We start from the raw sequence: 16,079 nt of genomic DNA, 5'->3' as shown, positions 1-16,079 counted from the left end.
TTGACGAGAGCACTGATACTGTTGATACAGCTCAACTTGCTGTTTTTATACGAGACATTAACATTAACTTTGAAATAACTGAAGAACTATTAAATTGCGTTCCATTGACAGGTACTACAACAGCAAATTATATTTATTCTGCAATTGAGCATTTGATAGCAGAATATGAATTCGATTGGAATATACTTAGCAGCACAACTACGGATGGCGCTCCTGCCATGGCTGGCAAACATTCGGGCATTGTAACTAAATTAAAACAGAAAATATCAGGTAATTTTGTGGGATTCCACTGTATAATTCTTCAGGAATTATTGGCATCCAAACATTTAAAAATGGACCATGTCATGCAGCCTATAATTAAAATTGTAAATTTTACAAGGAGCAGAGAACTAAATCACCTACAATTCAGGTAATGTTCACAAGATTTGGACGAAAAGTTCTCTGATGACCCTTATTTCAAACAAATTTTAGCACAAGCCTAGTTTGAATCCATAACGCGGCTCGCACTGTTTGCAAAATGAAGATGTGGTTACCAATATTACGAGAGCCATTCAACTCCAATTAAAAGACTACACGTCATATTATCAACTTTATCGCGTATAAACATAGAGAAATTTTTAAGAACTTTTGTCAGAAAGTTGCAGCAATTTATGTTATGAATTTTATCCATGGTATGGTATACCTACATTAGATGTATTAATTCTTGGTCAAAAAATCGAAGGCATTTCTATACCACAGGGCTAAGGATATTGCTTACTGGGAAAAGAGGATCATTAGCACAAGAAGTTTCAAGTTTATTGGAATAAATAAGTTTTCTATTACCCACTACTTGTTTTGTTTACAGAAATGGTACTGTTGCTCATGAGTCGGATATTTAGGATCCAAAAGTTTATTTTATTGAAATTTAGTTTATTCTAACAATATTTCTGTTTTGATAATTAATAACTTTTAGGTTATGTTCGACTTTTCAGATCTAGGTAGCCTTTTCTATTGCGTAAATTTTTACTTGAAAGATCCAGTTTCCAGTTTGTACGATTTTTAGATGTTTAGTTTTAGTTATTTTATGATGGATTTATTATTTCTTCTTCAATACCGATTGAAATCGGTTTTAGTGTATACTCACTACATCAGTATTTTTGCCAAAAAAATTCGATTACAATATTCCAAAACAAAAATATTTGACTACAAGATTAAGATTAAGAAAAGATACATTGGAAGGTTTCATTCAAAATTTACGCAAAGTTATTCAAATGTGACCTCATAATTCCCTACTACAATATTTTTTATGTATTAGATACCTACATTGCCTCAGTTTTTATTTATTATTAATAATCGTTCATGAAAAAATATACTAATAACACAAATAGGTTGATTATCTAATAATTTTTTCTAGATCAATGTTAACGATACACATTTATTCTGTTTTTCATATATAATTTGATACTTAGATTGCGAAAGTTACCAAAAGTATTCACACATGTACCACGCCTTCAGATATTTTTCCAATATATAAAGACATACGATTGGCGACAAAACATTGTGTATCTGGTATTTGTTCAATCTACTATTTATTTACATAAGCAAAATGGCATTCAAAGTAAGTAAAATTTTTCAAATGATAAGTGTTTCACAAAATTATCTTTCACAATTTTTTACAATACTATCATATCATATCAGTTTTTTTCTTTTCGAGTTTAGTCATATTACATAACAAAACCAAAAAAAAAGAATTTGAAACTATCATTTTCATAATTTTAATTTTATCTGATGTTTTATTATAATAAAATCTGTTGCTATTGCTAAATACGTTAACGTTGCATTTATTTCAGTTTATCTGTTTCTTCGCTTTCCTCGCTTCCACACAAGCAATTGCCTTGAACCCTCACCAAGCCTATTCAGATGCATCTTCTGTATCATACTCCAGTGTATCCACTCCACAAGGATATGAAGCACCAGCTTATACCAAATTAGCAGCGTCTGGACCTTACGCATCCCCAGCTATCACCAAATATTCAGCTCCAGTTTCATATTCCGCTCCATCTTACAACAGTCCAGCTTACAAAAAAGCCATTGGATCTGAAGATTACTCAGCACCAGCCCACTATGAATTCAATTATGCCGTTGAAGATCCTCACACTGGTGACATCAAAAGCCAACAAGAAACTCGTGAAGGCGACGTAGTAAAAGGAAGTTACTCACTAGTTGAAGCTGATGGCTCAAAAAGAATCGTAGAATACACTGCTGATGCTCACAGCGGTTTCAATGCAGTTGTACACCGTGAACCTACCGCATACCAATCAAAACCTGTAGCTGCCTACGCCCAACCCACTTACAAAGTAGCTGCCCCAGCTACCTACGCTCAACCTACCTACAAAGTAGCTGCCCCAGCTGCCTACGCTCAACCTGCTTATAAAGTAGCTGCTCCAGTTAACTACGCTCAATCTACCTACAAAGTAGCTGCTCCAGTTAACTACGCTCAGCCTTCTTTGGCAAAAGTAGCTTATACAAATGCTCCTGATGTGTCTTATTCCAGTGTTTCTGCTCCTCAATGGAAACAAACTGCTCCTGCTTATTACCACTGATTTCGTTAATTGTTTTTTATTGTTAATTATTGATAACGAACTGTTTATTTATTTTTAGTTTTTTTGAATAATAAAAAGCAATACTTAAAAGATACTTCTAGCTGTTTTAATAACTATGGCTGTAGAATTGGCATTGCTAGGGAGATTCGAACAATTTTTTAAAAAAGTGAATTTGAAATTCAAGCAATGTACAATGTTCAACATCATAATATTGATTAGAAACGTTAAGTGCTTTTAATAACTCGCTTTTTAATTACGTATTGGAGACTCGTGATAAAGGAGAAAATTTGAAAAAAAAAACTCAAAAATAGCTTATAAAGAATATCGCAGCTCATTTGCACCAAAGAGAATGTTAATTTGCAAATGTTAAGAAAAGAAAATTTTTGGATACGCTGACTGAAAAACAAAAAGAAATTAAACTAGCTAAAAATATTAAAAAAAACTAATAGAATATAGAGGAACAAATTACTGATATGACTCAAGAAAGAAGAGAAAGCAGAAAAATTTTAGAAAAATTCATCAAAAATACAGAGAAAATAAAAAATGTAAAGCAACTCCATACTCCGCGGCTTATCCCTACTATCTCCAGATACAAGATACCTAAAGAGATAAATTTTTCAGAAAGATAGGGAGAAAAAATGTCGAATAATATTCAGAAGAATAACTACCAAGGAAAGTTGATGTGAAACGATATTAGACAAGTCAAACTTGAGTTAGGGGATACCAATAATCAGTTTAATTCTATAACCATTGGTCTAATATTATTTTGATAATGATACTGGTGTTTTTGGAAAATAATAAAGTCAAATTGTTGATCATGACAAAATTTATTATTGATTTTATTACTTCACTTCTATTATTTTCCAATATTTGAAGAAGTTCAGTGATGTTAGGACAATTGAGTCAAATGGTAAAAACTGATTGAAACTAGACTGATTTATGAAAATTTTAAAACTTATTTATAGTAAGAACTTATTCATTTTCCTTGAGGGCGATTAATATTATGATCTAAATAAATAAACGTTGTTTAAAATTTAAGTATTTCCTTGCTCATACGGTTTAATGTCAATATCACCAATTAAGTAATATTTTTGTTATTCCGAAAACGTTTTATTATTTCCGGAAACAATTCTCGAATAAAATACACATAAATTGATATATTAAAAAAACATAATTCATTACATTATAAAACTTCATCATTAAGTTGATATAATGTTAATTCGATTATAAGAGTTTTGAATATCTTGAAACCTTGAAAATATAGAAAAACAATTCCGATTCGATGGTTTTCTATAAGATATTCGCTAGAGAAGTATGGACCAAGTCAAAATTCATTTTAATCTTCCGTGAGCTACTCTATACGAGTAGATAGTATAGTTTTTCATATTATTAATGTGAACTACTGGTTCGAAACGGTGTCTTACAAATCAAAAATAATACTGTCCGTTATTTGTTTAGTATTTACTGTACTGTTTTTCTAATTTATTTATATGATTTCTATACATAGGGTCTCTTACGTTCTTAATTTATTTAAATACTATACATTACACTTAACTAACTTATAATAATTCACTTATCACTATTACTTAACTAACTTTATCTAAATTCTTCGATTACTTTGCTAATTTGTTCTGTTCACTACGACTATTTATTATAAACTGAACTAAGTTGCGCTACATAAACTACATATCCAAATATAATTCTCCAAAGATCTAGTAAAATAAATAAATAAACTTTCCTTGAAATTATTCAAAAGAATCAATGCAAATAAATCGCTTACTATAGAAAAGGATACAAAGAACAAACATCAAATGGATTCCGCGGTTTATAAAAAGTAAGTCAAGGGCGTCGTGCTCTTCTCGCCAAATTTTAGAATTTCAATACATCTAGGCAGGACCGGTTCTAGGGCGAAGACACTTTCATAGCAATACTTTTTAAATTGAGACATCTTTTTGTGAAGTTCGTTTACGAATTGCTCTCGTTCTCGTAAATTCGGACTTGTAAGTTTTAAAATGGGTGAAACCAAGAAACTATCGGTTGAAATTCGTACATTAATCGCAAGTCTTCTGAATCTAGGCAAAAGTAACCGTATCATTACTCCGAACTAAAAATACCCTGACGTCCTGTGGCCTACAACGTGAAAAAATGCGTCTACCATAAGCTTTATGATAAAAAACGTTCATAGCGGCCTCAAAAAACCACAACCGCTGAAGAAAAACGTATTGTATTGGTCAGCAAACGTGAACGACTCACGGATGCAACTCAGATCAATGAATCTAGGAATCTGCCTTTGAGTACTTCTACAGTGAAAAGGAGATTGAGAAAAGCTGTCCATTTTGGCAAGTGAAGAAACTTCTAAGACGTTAAATAAAATTAAGAGATTTAAGTAGGCCAAAGAAAATATATATTGGGTGCAAGAAAAGTGGGAAAAAATGTTATAGTATGATTTGGAGTTTGAAGATTTGGAGTCTACAAAAAGAATTTTTATGCAAGAAAGAAGGGATTTTAGATCCATTTGTAAGCCCGGCTATAACATACGACGAAAGGCGACAGGAGACCTGGTAGAAATTGAAGGAGTTTATCTTAATTTATCTTAAGCATTCCTGATGCCGTACAAAGAGTATTTGGAAGAATTGAAAAAAAATGATTTGACCGTCGCAGTCGCCCGACCTTAACCCAGTTGAGTTGTTGTGGGACAAGTCAGAGAATGCCAATAGATCGTATTGTTTTTATTTTTTGTGTATCGCGAAAACTGGAGAGTGGGAAAAAAACTTTTTACCTGTTGTGTATGTATTTATTATTATTTCTTGACTATTAGAGAATCAAAATGAAATCAATTTGTGAAATATTATAAACATTTAAAATTATTTTTGGCATTATAACAAAAATAGTAGTTTTTACAACTAATAGGATTTAGATTAGTCCAAGATGAGAAAAATTAACTGATAACCTCGTACTACCCTAAATGCAAGCGCCTAATGAGAACAGAAACATAAATAAAATAAAAATCACTAACATAACACGGTTTCCATGAAAACCTGTTTGCTTCAAATCATATCAATTTTTATAAAAAAACAAAAATAATCGTTCTCTAAGCATCACATACTTTGAAATCATACTTGGGCTTTGGAATCTGTGGGTTTTCTTTGACTATTTTCAAGTGCTGTTCATTCAAAGCCATTCCCAAATCCCAAATACACTTCTTCCTATTGTTAGTTTCCTCTTATTAAATGCCGATGTTGAATATATTGGTGATCCAGCATAAAAACTAATCCCGATTAGTTATAAAGTTGTGCCAAAAATTTCGTAACATTATTTTATTTGCAGCTGTTCAACTTAAAAATGTTAAGGTCTTCAAGTAATAGTAAGTAGAAAGCGAATGAACCATTCTTAGGGGTTGATGATGTCTAATTAGTAAAGTAAGCTTTATTATTTAAGATTTAATGTGGCATCCTATATTACTTCATCCTCCGTACTTCGCCAAACCATTACAACCTCTATGATTTTTTTATGTATTCTCAATTGAGTATATTATTGATTTCAAAGATTCGTGGTATGCTCAATCCGTTTCTAATATTTCCTCTTTAGTAATTTCTCCTCCATACTACAATCTCAGTTCTTCTTATTAAAATAAAGTTTCTGAAATGCTGTTTCCAAGAAAACAATTTTTTTAAAAGTTACCATGTGCTTCGACTCACTTCACACAGGGTAATTCTTTTCTTCTCGAACCTTGACAAGAACTTTGTCTACAGTCTTTGTATGAAGGAAATTTTTTTCTATTTGAATTTTCGGCTTCTTTTTAATGTGCTGTTTAAAACTCGCCACATTTCTTTTCCTTAATAACTCTGTAAATCGTAGGTTTCCCAAAACCGAACGTACTACTAACTAATTTCACTGGGCCATCAACACTTCTACATAAATGTTTGTAAATATTTCACAACAATTAAATATTGATGTTTTTTCATCAACTGTCAATTACCAATTTTCTGGCGTTCTCGCATTAGATTACATCCTGCAAATTTCATTAAGATTACACAGTTTTGACCTACTTACTAAATGGAAAAACCCTCAATCGTATTTTAGATGAAATTTGTTGGGAAGAGACTCTCGAAATTATAAAACTTCATTCCTTTATTAGCAAGTAGGTACTTATTGAAAAAAATCTTATAATACGACTATATTATCTTCAAAACCTTTTGCTATTGTTCTGTACAGTTGTTTGTTAGAAAATACCGATAAAAAAAAGAAAACTTTTTATTATTAGCTCAGGTAAATTCTTCGTTTTGCCAAAGAAATTAGTTTTTACTAAACTCTTGTATTTAAAAATTTACCATAATTGAAAAGAAAGATAAAATCGTTGGCTCATCAATGGTCTTCCAAAAACTATACTTTTTCAAACTTCAACTTTATATGATAATATAAAATGTGAATATTATTCTGTGGAATGAAACAAAAAAAGTAACGGCTTCAATCGTTAGGTAATTATCAACCATTTCTCATAACTATAACGAATATGATCATAAAGTCTCTATATCGAGCTGTCATCTTTTCTTGGTTGTGTAATGAAATAAAACATGGCAATGTCCAATGACTGAAAGTATATTGCATGCATATTATCGCTCTAGTTTTTAATTATTAGTACATTTATATAATTATGTTTTGTAGATCAATGTCACGTCGTTCGATATTATTCAATATGTTCATATAGAAATTCGATACCCAAAAGTGCCAAAAATGATCTAGAAGTATTTACACAACATGGACCACGCCTTTGGATTTTTCTAATATATAAAGACAAAGTGTTAGTAATAAACTATTGTGTATCTGTGATTTGCTCAGTCTACAATCGATTGACGAAAAATAAAATGGCATTTAAAGTAAGTGGAATAATAAGTAATTGTTAGATATATAAAACGTAATCTACCTCATAAAACTATTTCCACGTGGAGCTAATTAGAATTTCTATAGTGTAATGCACGTATATATGTTATAAGTATGAAATTATGAAATTTTTTCATCAGATCTTAATAAATAAAAAAATAAACATAACAAGAAAAGAAAATGAAACATAACATAAATTGGGCGGTTTTGATTTTCTAGATTCTAGGAAATTTTGGAATACTCAATAAGTCTGGAAACAAAATTACGGGCACGGATTTTCGAAATTTTGGAACTTGTATCTAAAAAAAGTTTCGAAACGTGAATAACTCGAAAACTATGAAGAATTCGAAAAAAGCTGCCGTAACAAAAAATGTAGAGTACAAAATTGTCAACAAAAACGTATGCAAGATATTTGTTCTTAACCTCAAATTTTTTACCTCAACAAGGGGTTTATACACTCAAAATATTTTGAATCACGAATAACTCGAAAACTACGAGGAATTCGAAAAAAATTGTTGAAGCAAAAATTCTCACAAAGCTCTCTACAAATTCGTTCGTAAGCACTTTTTCCTAACCTCAAAATTTTTAACGTACAATGGGTTCATGTACTCAAAAACATTTTGTATTGCGGATAAATTGAAAACTATGAGGATTTCGACACAAACTACCGAGACAAAAAATGTGGAGAAAACATTCCATTTCCATTATAAAATTGGTTTGAGCGCTCAAAAATATTTTGAATCGCGAACAACGCGAGGAATTCGAAAAAAAGTGTCTGTGAATATTGAAATAATAATCATCCGAGATCGAAGATAGTGTTCATGATCGCGTTTTTTAAAAGTTAGTTCATTTTAAATCAAGAAGTAGTTCATGTGTGTTATATACATAAAAATATTGATAATAACACAAACGAAAAATCTTTCTTTGGATTAGCTTGTTTATATGGCGAGTTATGAAATATATTCATTGAAACTTCTAGTGCTTCATCTCGCAAGATTTTCGAAAATTAGGCTTACCCGAGTATAAAATAGAGATGCATTTCGATTTTTTGGAAACGAACCATTTTTGCAAGAGTTGGAGCAGTTTCCATGTGCGTTTGGAACCTAAATTGGCTTGAATTCGCACTGGAGGGAATTCGTTCTGGCTTCAGGCGTTGAGGGAGATTTACTCAGTAATAATGGTTCCAACGAAAAAATGACTAGAGACATTTTTTGTGGAAAATTTTCTGTTCTACATTTTTTGTTACAACATTTTTTTAGAATTCCTCTCAGTTTTCGAGTTATTCGCATTTCAAAATTTTGAAAACCCGTGCCCGTGAATCTAGAAAATCAGAAGCGCCCAAATTAATTTCGGGTCCGATCCTATTTTACCTGTACTATTTTAACGTAATTCTGGTACGTGTACATGACACGTGAAATCACACGAGTGCACCATAAGCATTATTAGTCGCTTACCTTCAAGTATCGCCGTCTCTCTCTGACTCATGCCCTTCAACGGCCTCTCTTCGTCCTGAATAATTATTTATCATTTATCTTAAAAACTATTAACTTTATCAAAATTCTCAAAAAGAGCAATCTTATTGATATTTAAATTGTTTACAATTTGTTTTTAACAAATTTTTTTCTGGAATCAATTTTACAAAAATTATTTGAGCATGAATCAGAACATGTAATTGAATTCACTTTTTTATCTGTTTATTTACTTTTTTGTAATAATCATTATAATTTATGCATATATATCAACAATAATAAGGTATATTGGTATTTGTACATTTTTTGTAATCACAATTACATAAGAAAAGGTTCGCAATGTATACTTGTGAACGCGCGAAATTAACAATTAAAAAAACAGGTATAAACAATGAATTTTTTTAAATCTCTATTAGAACTATTATTAACTAACTATATATATATATATATATATATATATATATATATATATATATATATATATATATATTTCATGGGTCAAGTATTTCACATCTCTAAAAATAATTGCCTTTTTTATTAGTAATTTCAATAATAAATATAAAACAAATTTTTACATTTATATCATCAGTAAGGCAATTTGAAGAAGATTGCATAAAAAAATTTAGGTGGAATGGTTTTCGCGCTAATTTCTCCTGGGGTATATGTACTGTTTGTAACAATATCTCATTTTCAAGATAAGAAATCGTTCTCTCATTTGCTTTTTCTGAAGTATCTGGTGAATTTAAGTACTTTACTTGTACTGTCGCTAATACAATCCTTTCGATTCATTCCAAAATTATAATTTGTTTGTTTCCATTTTGACATTAAGAATTCAAATTCAGATTTAGCTGCGTTCATTTCAGTTCAATAATAATAATGATTGTTCAACTGTTATTCGTTTCAATAATTACGTTCAGAAACTTTGTGACTGCACCGGTTTTGTTATTAAAATCACCCATTCCATTAACAAAATAATATATTTCCATAATTTTGGAAGAAAAGAAGTTTATCTACATAGTAAGTTCTGTTTAGTTATATAAAAAAAAGTGTATAAATACCGTAAAAACATTTATTGTACAAATTACAAGTATTGAACTAATTTTCTACATAGATTTTATCGGCACTTGTCATAGCGAGGCACTAGATGTTGTATATCTTCTTTATAAACGGTTACCGCCTTTGTTTTCAACAAGTATCAACCACCAAGAAATGATTTTAGGTGTAAGAAGGGATGAAAATCGCTAGGAGCAAGGTCTGGACTATACATAGGATGACCAAACCAAACAGGTCCCAGCAAAATTCCTGTAATTTTTTGTCACGTTCCCAGTATAAGGACGGGCATTATTGTGGGAAAAATAACACTATTTAATAGTAATCCTTCATTGATTATTTGGCCTCGTAATAAGGAATCGATAAGCAAGATGTCTTTTCTGTCCCAAAACACAGTACACATGAGTTGCTTAAGCTTAACTTTCATTGGAAACATAATGTATCTCTATTTCTTTGATTGCCCGTGACTATTTGACTGTAACGTGTCAAAAAACTGGACTGCACTGTATATTAGTACAAGAGTAATTCCAGAGAGTGTCAATGAGCTTTGTTTTCGTTAGTTCCGTTAGATGGGGAATATTACATCAAGTAAGATATGACGCATTACCTATATTCAGCGAGATATTATGCAGAAACAGGTTAATACATCACTTCTCAAACAAATCATATCATATCTTCGTAATAATCAGTTCTACTCTCATGGGAGCTTCGATAATAATCGACAATTCACAAATAACGAGACATAAAAACATCAGGAGAGCGTAGCTGGTTTTTTAAGGATTAAGTCGATTTACGTGTAAAAATATTTACTTAATCCTGATGTCTTACTACCTTTTGAGGAGTGTGTATTGTTAGAGATGAGTCATTACGTTGGATCCCTTTTCCACAACTCCTGCCACCTGTTTTTGTAAGTTCATGCTTCATACATCTTTCGTATCAAAAGTTCTTCTTCTAGTCGCATGATTAGACCAACCCATATTAGTCCTTCTTCAAGTTTGTTTCAAATTGCTTACAAGCTCAATTTTTTTCATAAAGTCCTTATTCTTGTATCTTCTCTCATTATCTCTTAGAAATTTCATTTCTGTACTCTCTATTTAGCTTTTTTGTTTCTGGGCAAGTGTCCATGTCACTGATCTATATGTCCATATGAATATTACTTATTTGTACATATTTCTCTTTTTTTAGTATTTCATTATTAAACGTTAGGAACTGTGTCTCAATAGCATTGAATAATCTTGTAGTCATTCCAGTTTATCTCTTGCTCCAGACTTCCATCTTGAGTAAATGTCATGCCAAGATAATTAAAGTTTTTGACTTAATTTCCAACAAAGCTGGAATAATTACTTTTCTTCACGAATGGCTTGTAATTTAGCTCCAGACGTTTTAAATTGCTTTGTTCAGACGAACAGTTTAAATAATTGGTTATTTTTACCTTCTCGATATCAATCCATTACGCCAAAACGGGCCAATTGACTGACCTGGTTAATATCTCTTGAAAATTGTTTCTCCCAAATTCCTGTCTAATTCCATTCTGGATTTGGAGTTTGCCTTTTGATATTAGGTGGTTGTCTTTTTATAGCAGATGTACTAGAGACTTATCTCGACATTCTTTATTCGATGTTAACCATTTAGAAGAAGCGACAGGGCTTTCTTCGCCCTTTGCAGCTGCTGTGGTGTTGTAGGTATTTAATACAAATGTTCACTTGGTTTTACTAAGCTTAAGATTGCTCCATTGACACGGCACGAGAACTTTTTTGTAGGCCATCCGATGAATTTTCATCATAACTCACGCAATCTCACTGATCACTTTAGGTCTTATAATCGAAGAGCTAAAGTTTCCAATTAAAATCTTGAAAATACTTATTCTGTAGAGGCTTTGTGGGAATTTTCCAAATCGTTCTAAAACCGTACAATACTGAACACACTGTTTACACTACCACTACACCAACACTCATAATTATCCAACACTCACAATTATACTGAGTGATGCGCGTTTTGATAAGCAAATGATCGTCTTAAGAGATTCAAGGTAAAGTTTACCTTATTTTAATGAATTTTTGTGAAACAAAAAAAGGATATGAGGTATATAATTATCCCAAAAAATCAAATCAAAATTGTGTCAGAATTCAACGAAGGGAAATAGAGAAGAGATTGTAATAAATACAGCCTAGGTTGGATTGATTATTTTTTCTCATATTTCAATTCATGTCAGATTTTGTTATTTGATATTGTAACCAAGTATTTTTATTCCAGCTCATCTGCTTGTTTGCTTTCCTTGCTTCCACACAAGCAGTTGCCTTGAACCCTCACCAAGCCTATTCAGATGCACCGTCAGTATCATACTCCAGTGTGTCCACTCCACAAGGATATGAAGCACCAGCTTATGCCAAACTAGCACCGTCTGGATCTTACGCCTCTCCAGCAATCGCCAAATATTCAGCTCCAGTTTCATACTCCGCTCCATCTTACAACAGTCCAGTTTACAAAAAAGCCATTGGATCTGAAGATTACTCAGCACCAGCTCACTACGATTTCAGTTACGCTGTTGAAGATCATCAAACTGGTGATATCAAAAGTCAACAAGAAACTCGTGAAGGTGACGTAGTGAAAGGCAGTTACTCACTAGTTGAAGCTGATGGTTCGAAAAGAATCGTAGAATACACTGCTGATGCTCACAATGGTTTCAACGCAGTTGTACACCGAGAACCTGCCGCATACCAAGCAAAACCTTTAGGTGCATACGCTCAACCCACTTACAAAGTAGCTGCCCCAACTACCTACGCTCAGCCTACTTACAAAGTAGCTGCTCCAGTTGCATATGCTCCTCAATTGAAACAGACTGCTTCTGCTTATTACCATTAATTTGAGTCTATTTATTATTGATAACTGTTTATTTATTTTTAATTGTTAAGAATAATAAAAAGCAACCTTTTAATAAGCTTTTAATTTGATCACCCATTTAAAATTGTGTTTTTTTTTAGTCATTGATATTTTTAACGTTTCTGTAGAATCTCAAGTATTCCACAATTTTCATCCTCCATTGAAAAATATTTAATACAATAGAATACATACAATTAAAGTGATTACGGTTAAATTAAAAATACCTCAATAATTCTTCATTGAAATTTATTAACTATATATAAACAATTCTTGATTAATTTAATATAGATAGCATTTTCTCGATTCTTCAAATTCACGCTTCCAAATATTGAGGTTCATAATCCCAAGAATATCTCTTAGCAAGGTATCTATAACAAAAATAAATTACAATTACTGCAAAGTTACTGAAATATGAAAGAAAGCCTTACAAAAATACTCAATTTGAAAATTGATTTCTGGAATCGATGATTTCAATGCCTTTTAAAAGAAAAAAACAAATTTAAAACGTCGCAATTCATAACTACTTAATCCCAGACGATGATACATAAGTATTCGAAAGCTCGGAATATATATTAGAGTTAGTACACTTTGGTGTATCATTCTGTCACAATCCCACTACGTAAACTTTTATAATCTAGCTGGCAAAGACTTCGTTCCATATATTTAGGTTGGGGAATTAGATGCTGGTCAAAAAGTTCGATACCAATAGCATGTAAATTAACCCTTTCACTACTCAAGGCGAGTTATCTGGAATTAAATAGGATCTGATTGTTTCATCCCGCGAATGATCTTTTGAATGCTGTGTAGATTCAGAAGTCAATGACAAATGCATGGCAAGTGCTATTAGGGATACTGGATTGTGAAAATTATCGTGAAATTTCCCTTTTTAGCATCAAAGTACTCTCCAATATAGCTCAGAGTTTTAGTATCAGGAATGTCTCTTTTTAACAAAACATCACACATTTCATAGATTTTAAGAAACTTTACTATTGTATGTAAAGAGAAAAAATGTGCTATATGTTAAATTATTTTGAAGTACCTAAAAAAATTATAAGACTGTTAAAAATACAGAAAAAGTTTTTACCAAATTGACGTGTACTAAGGGTGTGAACACTGAATTTAAATTGTATGATGGCTCGTTATTTAAATTTGAATATAGACATACTGCTGTTTCGAAACAACTAGTAAATTTATGATTTCTTCGCTCAAACGTTGCAATAAGTTTACATAATACTCGCCATTGATAGTTTTTTCTTTTTCGACATAATCAATGAAAATTATCTCACGCGCATTCCAAAAAACCGATGCCTGCAAGTGGAGTGGTCTTTAGCTTCTTTGGAGCCGATTCTTGCTTTTCAGTCCATTGTTTTTGTTTCGGGTACGACGTGATCGACCCACGTTTAATCCATGATTATAAAACTGCTTTATTTCTGTGAAACATTGCCAAATACTCGATAGAAACATCTTCGTTGCGCAGTGCAAAAACAGCGTCGAATAGAATGTCGTAAGCGATATTTAGAGCTTTGCCACTAGGATCAAGAAAGTGTAATTCGATCAATAGCAACGAGTGATGAATCTATGATCTTTTACCATGATCCGACATCCAAAACACTTTGGAACATTTTGCGACTTGCGTCTCTATTAATCACTTGACGCATTACTTAACTACATCTACAACGATCTGTCTGTAGACTGTATGAAGTGAACTTTCAGTTTTTTTATCAAATATCAATCAAAAGAATATTGTTTTCTAATAAATTCATTGGTTAGTATGGAATGATTTTCAATGTGTTTTTAAACTATATACGGAATTTACAAAATTTTCCAATAAAATGATAAGGAGTTATTTTGATGATCTGAATCGTTAATGTTTTTTTTGTTTTATGATGCTTATTTTTATACTATAATGTCCTATTTGGAGAAAATAATAACTTTATTGCTTATAAAACCGAAGCGATAAATTTAAGTGAAGGTTATAAAAGAAGCATCAAAATTCCTAATTAATAATTTAATAACACAAATAAAAAAATTTGGTATGAATATACATATACATATATATATATATATATATATATATATATATATATATATATATATACACAAAAAGTTGAATCATAATGTAATTTATCCAATAAGTTCCCTCAAAACTGAGTTGACTTGGAAAATTTTGATACTAACCAACGAGCTGGCAACTAAAAATTACCTATGTTCATATTATAATAATTAAATAAAAATAAAATAACTATATAAATTGACGCTTCAATGCCTTTTAAAAGAAAAAAACCAAATTTGAAACTTCGCAATTCATAACTAATTAATCCCAGACGATGATACATAAGTATTCGAAAGCTCGGAAATATATTAGAGTTGGTACACTTTGGTGTTTCATTCTGTCATAATCCCACTACGAAAACTCTTATAATATATACTAAAAACGAATTAGATGCTGGTCAATAGTGATATTTCAGGCGGATGTCAACTCCTTTATACAAGTACTTTTTTTCAATTTTGAGATGAGAAATAATGATAAAAATGTTGGTTGAATCTATAAATGACTTACCTCAGACCATCAGTGTACGAACGCTGTAAAGCTCTTTTGGCTGCAACTCCTCTACATATTGGAGCATATAAGTGTATCCTGGAGAAAATTACTAAATTTAGATAAAATTTAAATGTGAACCAACTAAAATAACGATATCACTTTTATTCTGTTTTGAAAACAGATATTTCCGATTTACATAAAAAAACTAACGCTTTATCCAACCAATTCATTCTTACATTTTTATAGTATTATGTCTAACCTCAATCTAGCTTTGTCTATTGTTTTCTTTGATACGTCGTCTATTATTTTCAGAACGATTTCTTACAATTCTGAGTTTCGTAGCGCCGGCGCTAACAATTTGTCAGTATTTTTAAGAAAGCTGTGAAGGTTTCATCAAATATTTCCCCTATTTTGAGTTTATGTTAATTGTATACTTGAAAATAAAATTGCCTTACAATCACGTAACTGCTATGCTACTGCTACTCGACAGACATCACATGCAAAAGTAATCTGGGGCCTTTCAAGAAATATCTACTAGTCCACATTTTAAGCATCTGTATTATTCTTTGTCTTTGATTTTTGCACCTGAATAACATGCATAAAAAAACCAATGATGCAGCACGTCTGCAACAAGAATTCCGAGTCTTAAAATACCTAATTTTAATTTAGCACCTA

The 16,079-nt window shown here is 31.4% G+C and overlaps 2 protein-coding genes across 2 annotated transcripts; both read left to right on the top strand.

Annotated features, from left to right (window-relative positions):
- The first annotated feature begins 1,585 nt into the window (after positions 1–1,585).
- LOC130890763 (cuticle protein 21-like) lies at positions 1,586–2,619 on the top strand. The gene is made up of 2 exons (XM_057795065.1): positions 1,586–1,597; positions 1,830–2,619. The coding sequence occupies exons 1-2, from the start codon at positions 1,586–1,588 to the stop codon at positions 2,580–2,582; spliced, it is 765 nt and encodes a 254-aa protein (XP_057651048.1). The 3' UTR covers positions 2,583–2,619.
- A 4,698-nt stretch (positions 2,620–7,317) lies between these two features.
- On the top strand, positions 7,318–12,904 carry LOC130890764 (cuticle protein 7-like). Its single transcript, XM_057795066.1, has 2 exons — positions 7,318–7,459; positions 12,236–12,904. Exons 1-2 carry the CDS (start codon positions 7,448–7,450, stop codon positions 12,842–12,844), a joined length of 621 nt encoding a protein of 206 aa, XP_057651049.1. The 5' UTR covers positions 7,318–7,447; the 3' UTR covers positions 12,845–12,904.
- Positions 12,905–16,079: the final 3,175 nt, after the last annotated feature.

The sequence above is a fragment of the Diorhabda carinulata genome, chromosome 2, assembly GCF_026250575.1.
Source record: "Diorhabda carinulata isolate Delta chromosome 2, icDioCari1.1, whole genome shotgun sequence".
Classification (NCBI taxonomy): Eukaryota; Metazoa; Arthropoda; class Insecta; order Coleoptera; family Chrysomelidae; genus Diorhabda; species Diorhabda carinulata.
Note: the sequence above shows the minus strand (reverse complement) of the source record. Positions and strands in the feature narration are given on the sequence as shown.